Raw genomic sequence first — 8,390 nt, 5'->3', positions numbered from 1 at the left:
TTGTATTCTTTCACCATACTTATTCAATTTGTATCCTGAGCAAATAATCTGAGAAGCTGGACTATATGAAGAATGTGGCATCAGGATTGGAAGAAGGCTCATTAACAACCTGTGATATGCAGACGACACAACCTTGCTTGCTGATAGTGAAGACAACTTGAAGCACTTACTGATGAAGATTAAAGACTACACTCTGCACTATGGATAACATCTCAACATAAAAAAAACCCCAAAAATCCTCACAACTGGACCAAAAAGTAGCATCATAATAAATGGAGAAAAGATTGAAGTTGTCAGAGATTTTATATTGTTTGGGTCCACAATCAACACCCATGAAAGCAGCAATCAAAAAATCAAGACGACATATTGCACTGAGCAAATCTGCTGCAAAGGAGCTCTGGTAGCATAGTGCCTAAGGCACTTGACTGCTAACCAGAAGGCTGGTGGTTCAAATCCACCAGCCACTCCTCGGAAGGAAGGGTGGGCAACGTATTTCCATACTGCCTCAGAAACCCAAGGAGGGGTTGCTATGAGTCAGGTCTGGCTCGACAGCACATAACAACAACAATAAATCTGCTGCAAAAGACATCTTTAAAGTGCTGAAGAGCAAAGATATCTGTTTGAAGACTAAGGTGCACCTCACCGAAGCCATGGTATTTTCATTTGCCTCATATGGATGTGAAAGCTGGACAATGAATAAGACTGAAGAAGAGTTGATGCTTTTGAGTTGTGGTGTTGGTGAAGAATACTGAAAGTATCATGGACTGCCAGAAGAACTAACAAATCTACCCTGGAAGTGCAGCCGGGATGCCCCTTGGAAGTGAGAACGACCTGACTTCGTGTCACCTATTTTGGTCATGTTGTCAGAAGGCACCATTCCCTGGAGAAGGATACCATGCTTGGTAAATTGGAGGGTCAACAAAAAAGGGGAAGGCCCTCAACAAAATGGATTGACACAATGGCTGCAACAATGGGCTCACATATAGCAAGAATTGCAAGGCTGGCACAGGACTGGGCAGTGTTTCATTCTGTTGTACATGGGGTCATTGTGAGTCGGAGCCAACTCAACAGCACGTAACAACAACAACAATAGGCTTATGAAACTAAACAAACCCCACTGCCTTAGGTGGATTCCAGATTCACAGTGACCCTAGAAGACAGAGTAGAACTGCACCATAGGGTTTCCTAGGCTGTAATCTTTCTGGAAACAGCCAGCCACATCTTTCTCCTGCAAAGTCACTAGTGAGTTCGAATTGTCAACCTTTTGGTTAGCAGCCGATCACTTAACCACTGCACCACCAGGGCTCTTTATAGGCCAATGAGGGCTGATTACTACAAAAGATCACACTTTGGATTCTCAACAATTACAGAATATAGCTTTATTTATAGAATCTTACAAATAAAACATTTATAGTCCACATAACATAAGTTATTCTCTTTTTTAATTTCTTCTCCTAACACCTGAGTTATTTTAAAAAAATACTGTGATGGAACTGCAGAACTGTAAAGGGAAATATGAACAATAAAGACCTAATCTCTATCTTTTGCAAAAATCAAAGACAGCTTTTTTTTCTTTTTTAAAAGCAGATTTCCAGCATATTACCATCTCTTTGAAAGAGGACTTACTAAAAAAATAGACTTCAGGATACCCAAACAGAGAAGCCTTTTTCTTTAACCCAAGGAAGGACCAATGAAGGGTAGCCCCAAGTTGACACTAGACACAAAATACCTTTTGGGGCAAGGACAGAGGGCAACCTGTATCCCAGGGTAAGGCTGACAAGTAGCAGAACGCCTCTCCCTGGTGAGTGCCCCTGTATATGATGTATACTTTTCTTACTAAAGTTAGTAAGAGCTGGTTCATCTGGAGAAAAAAGGTTGAAGATGTTAATGTCAGGGGTGAAAAATTCCTCAAAATAACTTGCTATTCCTTAGACTTCTAGTATGTACAAATGCTTAAAACAGCAAATTCAACACTTAATAGTCAAAAAGAAACTGTCACACTTTCAATTTATGAGGCAGATCTGTTGCCAATTGCAATAAAATCATTAGTCAGATTATTTGAGTGTTTTCACCCCCTGCTAAGCCCCAGTGATGACTGGCCTCTGCACCAATTATAGTTTAAAGAATTTCCCTTTAAGTCAGCTGTTTATGAAAAGCTCTTGAGATAGGTATGAAAGAAAAGGGAAAGGACCCTACTATTTCATATTTTATTTTTTAATTTGTTTCTCCTAAACTAGGAACCCACTAGCTCTAACTTAGTATTCTACTTCAAGGCAAATGTTATTTTTAAGGAATGGCAGTATCGCTAAGGAATGCTAAAGATATCAATTTAATACGTCAGTGTGAGTTAATAAGTAAAGCAAAATTTTCCAAAGTCTTAGTTTTCAGTGTTATTGTCTGCTAGCTCCTAAAAGCATTTTGAGAAAAATAAAACAGAAAAGACAAAGAATTGTTTTGAAACAGTAATAATAATGATAATATAAAAAATTAGATTCCATCATTGAAGGAAATGGTTCTTTGGTAAAACTGGATCATAATCTTATCAGGAATCAATCCTGACATTTAATCTAAATATCGATAACTAAAGTTTTCCTCCTTCTTCAGCTTATTCTCAAATCCACCAGTCAACAGTGAGATAAGGAGAAAAACTCTAAAGTATTGCCAGCAGTTTTCCTTCTCATGTTCTTTTCAAGAATATTCCTGGCTTGGGGGAAGTTCCCCAAGAAGAAAAAACAAAATAGATGCTTTTGATTATCGTATGGTGGAAAGATTTTGTGTGTAAGGACAGAAAAACTCTTAGGTGTTGGCAATGAACCAGTACTCTTGTCAGTCATGCACACAAAGTTTGCTAACACAGCCCCTAGGCTGCAACTGTGGGCACCACTAAGGAAGGCTTCTGGAGAGTTGGGATCCCCAAAGTGGCTAAAGAATCTCACATTATCAATATGATAATAATAAATCAATTCACCTAGTGAACCTGGAGATGAGCTCCCCCTGAAGCCAGAGTTCTGAGGAGAAAGCTCCACAGTCCTGAGGCTGGCCAACAGTTTCACAGACAAGTATCTCTATCCATTTTCTGAAGAGAGTTAAAGCAATTAATATTCAATTCAAAACAGGACTCAACCTTTTTTTGGTTTGGGGGTGAGGGAGGAAGCAGTAACCTAGACAGTGCAATTGAAAACCCATTCGCTCTGCCACCACCAAATCTCTGATCATGCAAACATCTGCAGGTCAATCCAAGTTTCTGACCTTATAGCTTAGAGTCCCCTATTCCTCACCCTTTTATTTATGTCATTAGAAAATTCTAAATCTTGCCTGCACTGATTCCATTTCTGATTACCCTTGTTCTAAGCAGACACTCCAATCCTCAAAGCCATCTTGCTGCTCTGCAGCAGTCTTGACCAGGGGAAGTAGGCTTGTGCAGTCTCCCCGCTAATACACATGTCTTAAATGTGCTCAGAGTGTGCTTCTAAGGAGGCAGCTAAAAAGTCTGTCAGAGGATGAGAGTGAAGAAAGGGAAGCGGAAATCACAGCAAAACCAACAAATTTCTTGCAGATCTCCCTCCTGCCATTCTGTCTGTGTTAATCTGAAAAGGCCCAGGCAACTGAACCTACATGGCAGCTCAACTAAACAGTCCTAAAACACCAGGGGCACTGCCACAAAACCAGAGGGGATAAATGGCCATCGCTACAGGACATACCCATCCAGTTCTACTTCCCTTCTCATTCATTCATTGTCTCTCCTCTTGTCCCACTCCTGTGTTCTCAGTTTCAGCTCTCTTTGAGAGAAGTAATAGGCAACTGAACAGACTTTGAAAAAAATGGCAGGAATGCCTGCCTGTCTCCTGTACTTTCTCTGTAAAAATAAGTACACCCATTTCAAAATGGACCATCTTGAGGTCCAGGGTGATATTTAGATTCATGGGCCCCAAACTACACATTTAGCTCCTGATATTTCTAACCAAGTTATGACCCCTGGCTATGTTTTTCATGTATGCTAAAGGATTCAAAACCTCTCAGCAGTGGTTCAAAGAGTAAGAGGTCAGGGTAACCAGAGAAAAAAGTGAGGCTTGTCTTCTAAGTTGCATTCCATTCCAGAGTTGCTCTGGGAAAAGAGGGTAGGAAAGGCTGAGAGGCACTACCTAGAGACTGGTTACCAGATTCCTAGGACTGAGCATTTTAAAAACAGCTGACATCTGAATGCAGGAATACAGTCTGTGTTATAGTTCTTAATAAAATTGCTTCTTCTGTGGGCCTTCATGGATGCCGAGTCCTCAGGCCAGGGATCAGGCAGCCAAGGGTCCCACTTCCAAGCTCACTGGCTCTTGGCAGGGCTCTAGCCAATCTGGATCTGCCCTGAATACATAGTGAGGACCAGCATGATGGTGAATCCAGTTAAGAGGCCTAGGTTCTGGATGACAAAGGAGATCAAGACACTGCCCTTCCTCTCATCCTCTTGGCTGACCTCATTCATCTCAGGGAACTGAGGAAAAAAAACAGAAAAACAGAGTTATTATTCTTTTCCTAACCTTCTAAGTCCAGGACAAATTCAGTAGTTGGTTTTATATATATATATATATATATATACACACACACACACACACACACATATATATATAAAACTGGCTTACAAAGAAAATTAAGAGCAATAGCATCTAGCCCTTTCCTCAAGGAGGTTCTCACCACTTTACCACTTTCTAGGTAACGCTACACATCTATGTCACCCTTACTTAAATGTGTTTAGATGCCGACTAAACATTAATGCACTGGGATCAAAATAAACTTTTTATTGTGGACTTTGAAAACACTTGCAAAAATATTTTGCTAACAAAATGTTGTTGCTTCCTCTTTGGGAAATTAAACAACTATGTAGGTAAAGGGATAGAGATTGGAGCTAGGGCATGGTTGTGATTCAAGGCCTTTTGTTTCTGGGAACAGGGAGCGAGGCCAGGGAAGCAGGTGACATCCAGGAGGCATTCCAATTCAAATAATGCAAAATACATCCTAACCATGAGGCAGGCTCCTCTCGGGAGGAGAAAGCCTAAAACGCTTCCATGGGGTAAGGCTGGATCATGATGCTCAGTACTCTCACCAAAAATGGAATTTTCAAAAGACATTAAAAAATAATTCATGCAAATATGCCAAAAAACAAAACAAAACAAAACATGTCATGCCAACAAACAAGGAAAAGAAATCAAACTCATAAGAAATGAATGGCTCAAGTATAGCAAATGCAAAACTACTGCAATGGTTATATCAAATGTTAGCAGGTACACTCTCATATACTACTCATCATATAAAAGCAATACAGTCTTTGAGAAAGGTTAAAATGCAAAAAGGTTTCAGCTCTTTTAGAAAGCAGTTTGCCAATACATATTAAAAGACTAAAACTATGCATCCTTTTTGAGTCAGCAATTCCATCTCTGGGATTAAAGTATATCTTCTCACCATGTAACTGCCATTGAAAAGGATGCTTTCAAAGACTATGCAACATGCAAAAACGTCCATTATATTAAATTAAAAAAAAAAATGGGACATAAAATTGAATGTTTAATGCAATAACAGTTATTTAAAAATAGACACAATGCACTGAAGCAAAAAAGAAACAAATCAAGTATTAATTGTTATTGTTGTTTTGGGGCAGAATAATTATGGGTAATTTTCTTTCTTCCCTCCTTCCACCTCCTTCCTTCTTTTTATTTATCTATCTGTACCTATTCAATAAGATTTAAGTAAAGACCTTTATCATCTCCTTTAATGATATATGCTAATAGAATAGAGACTTTCCTCCTTTAAAACATAATGTTCTCACCCACAAAAAACCAATGTCTTTCCAAAACTACTGAATTACACACTTTAAATAGGTGTGAATGACATTTCATTAAAGCTGTTATTAAAAGTAAAACAAACAAACAAAAAACCCCAATGTCCCCTTAGCAGTCTTCTATCCAATGAATTATCTGGTCCAGGTTTGCCCACATGGCATGAGCTATGAAGACTTACCATATCAGCCAGAGCAATATACAAGAACATTCCTCCAGCCAGTGCGAAGATCCAGTTGGCAGAGAAGTGGCTGCCGGCTAGGATCCCAAACGCCAGGCCCACATAACAGCAGCAGGCAGAAAGAAAGTTGAAGAAGAGAGCTTGCTGGATACTCATCCCAGCATTGAGCAGGATCACAAAATCTCCTACAGTCAGAGAACAAGAAGGGGAGGGATGTTGAAAGAAGAGTCTTACAAGGTCTTGGGAGACAGAACACTGATGAGGACTGACTGCATAACTATGGATAAAGTGTGGGTTAAAAATCATGACAGTCGGTCACAGATTTGAGATTGAGGTGATAAGACTAAGTCCCCTTCATTTTAAATTCAGGAGTTGTCTCCATGGAAGAACCTGGCCACGTACTTCCAGCCTAGAGGATAAAAATATTTCATAGGATTTTAAAAACAGATAACTAACTAGCAATGGTCTCATTTCTCTTTTGATGGATGGTGAAATATTAGGTGCTCTTTTCCTCACAACTACAATGAAGAGTACTTTTCAGTAATTAAATTGAGACTGAGAGAAATTACATCTTTTGCCCAAAGTCACAAGCCAATAAACAGCAAAGCTAAGATTTGATTTTGAGTCCAAAATCCATACTTTTCCATACCTGACAGCTCATAAATTAAGTACCAGACCTCCTAACCCCTGGCTCATCCACTTCATCCTCCCTCAGACTTCTAAGATAAATCTCAGCCTTTGGGAGATTAACAAGATGGCCTTTATTGAGCACTTAGAATAGTGTGTGGCACACAGTAAGCCCTTTTTCACTATTTATTTCATTAAATCCCCACGATGATACTATGAGGTAGATACTATCATTAACCCCATTTCATAGGTAAGGAAAACTGAGTCACAGGAAATGGGTGTAGAGGAAAACAAACATTCCTGTAAAAACTCTATCATTTTAAATAATTTGACTGTTAAGAAATAGTGGTTTTGATACCACATAGTTTTTTACTAGTTGCCATCAAGTTAATTCTGATTCATGGTGACCCCCGTGTGCACAGTAGAACTGTGCTCCATAGGGTTTGCAATGGCTGATTTTTTGGAAGGAGATCACTAGGCCTTTCTTTCAAGGTGCCCCTGGTAGCCTTGAACCCCTAACCCTTAGGTTAGCCGCTGAGCATGTAAATTGTTCGCAGTACCCAGGGACTCCATCAGACAGTTCAGGTACCACGTAAATTAACTACAACAGGCATTCTGAAGGAGATTATCAAGGGATAATCTGTAAGAAGGATGCTGCACGAGAACCATGGTAACAAAAGTGGAACAGGGAAATATATGCTTACCTAGTTCATGTGGAAACTCCTCACAGAGGATGGCCACTGAAGTGCTGATGCCTTGGAAAACAGACACAGTGAAGGAGGCACCAATGGCCAGGCCATCGATGAAATTGTGGAGGCCATCACTCAGGGTGATCATCCAGGCCAGAGTGCCAATATCAGAGTAGCGGACACCTTTTAGCCAGTAACATGTGCTTTGGGAAGCCTGCAGGTCCTATAAGAAAGCCCATCCCATGTCAAAGGGTGGACCATGTACTTTCAAAGTAAACATGAGTCATCAAGGCGATTACCACTTTAAGGCTCCCACCAAGCAGCTGATGGCGCACTGACCTGGACAGACAGTGACCCCACAATGACCTTTTCATCCATCATGGGGGCCTTGCCATCTGGCTCGCTGTTCCGGTGTTGAGGGATCATGTGGTCCAGATCCCCATTCTGTAGCTTCTCCGTCACACCCTCCTCCTGGTCCTTCTTGCAAGGAAGTGTTTCAGAGGCATAATGGCTATGTCCATGATGATGCTGGAGGGACAATGGGGTGGGGGAGAAAGGGGGGCTGTCAGCATAAACTCACAAAGTCATAAACCTTAATGAGCACCTACTCTGACTCATTGCTACTAACGAAGAAAATACATAAATGGAAGAACATCCCATGCTTGTGGACAGGAAGACTGAACATTGTGAAAATGTCAATTCTATCCAAAGCAATCAATACATTCAATGCAATCCCAATCCAGATCCCTCAACATTCTTTAAGGATATGGAAAAACCAATCACTAACTTTATATGGAAAGGAAAAAGACCTCGGAGAAGTAAAGCACTATTGAAGAAGAACAAAGTAGGAGGTCTCACACTGCCAGATCTCCAAACCTACTATACAGCGACAGTAGTCAAACTGCCTGGTATTGGTTTAATGATAGACACATAGACCAATGGAATAGAATTGAGAACCCAGAAATAGATCCATCTACCTATGGTCAGCTGATCTTTGACAAAGGGCCAAAATCCATTAAATGGGGGACAGAATGTTTGTTTAATAAATGGTGCTGGCAACTGGAGATCCAT

At 40.4% G+C, this 8,390-nt stretch overlaps 1 protein-coding gene across 1 annotated transcript in view; it reads right to left on the bottom strand.

Moving 5' to 3' along the window:
• Positions 1 to 4,336: 4,336 nt before the first annotated feature.
• The window catches only part of SLC39A14 (solute carrier family 39 member 14), a 15,219-nt gene continuing 11,165 nt past the window's right edge, over positions 4,337 to 8,390 (bottom strand). The window contains exons 5-8 of the mRNA XM_007950817.2: positions 7,659 to 7,847; positions 7,335 to 7,542; positions 6,004 to 6,188; positions 4,337 to 4,483 (exon numbers count right to left, since the gene is read on the bottom strand). Coding sequence (XP_007949008.1) covers positions 4,337 to 4,483; positions 6,004 to 6,188; positions 7,335 to 7,542; positions 7,659 to 7,847 — 729 coding nt within the window. The remainder of the gene's footprint in view (positions 4,484 to 6,003; positions 6,189 to 7,334; positions 7,543 to 7,658; positions 7,848 to 8,390) is intronic.

Source organism: Orycteropus afer, unplaced genomic scaffold (assembly GCF_000298275.1).
Source record: "Orycteropus afer afer isolate SDZICR_OR568_19922 unplaced genomic scaffold, OryAfe1.0 scaffold00289, whole genome shotgun sequence".
Lineage (NCBI taxonomy): Eukaryota > Metazoa > Chordata > Mammalia > Tubulidentata > Orycteropodidae > Orycteropus > Orycteropus afer.
The sequence above is the reverse complement of the archived record's forward strand: the minus strand, read 5'-3'. Positions and strand labels throughout refer to the sequence as shown.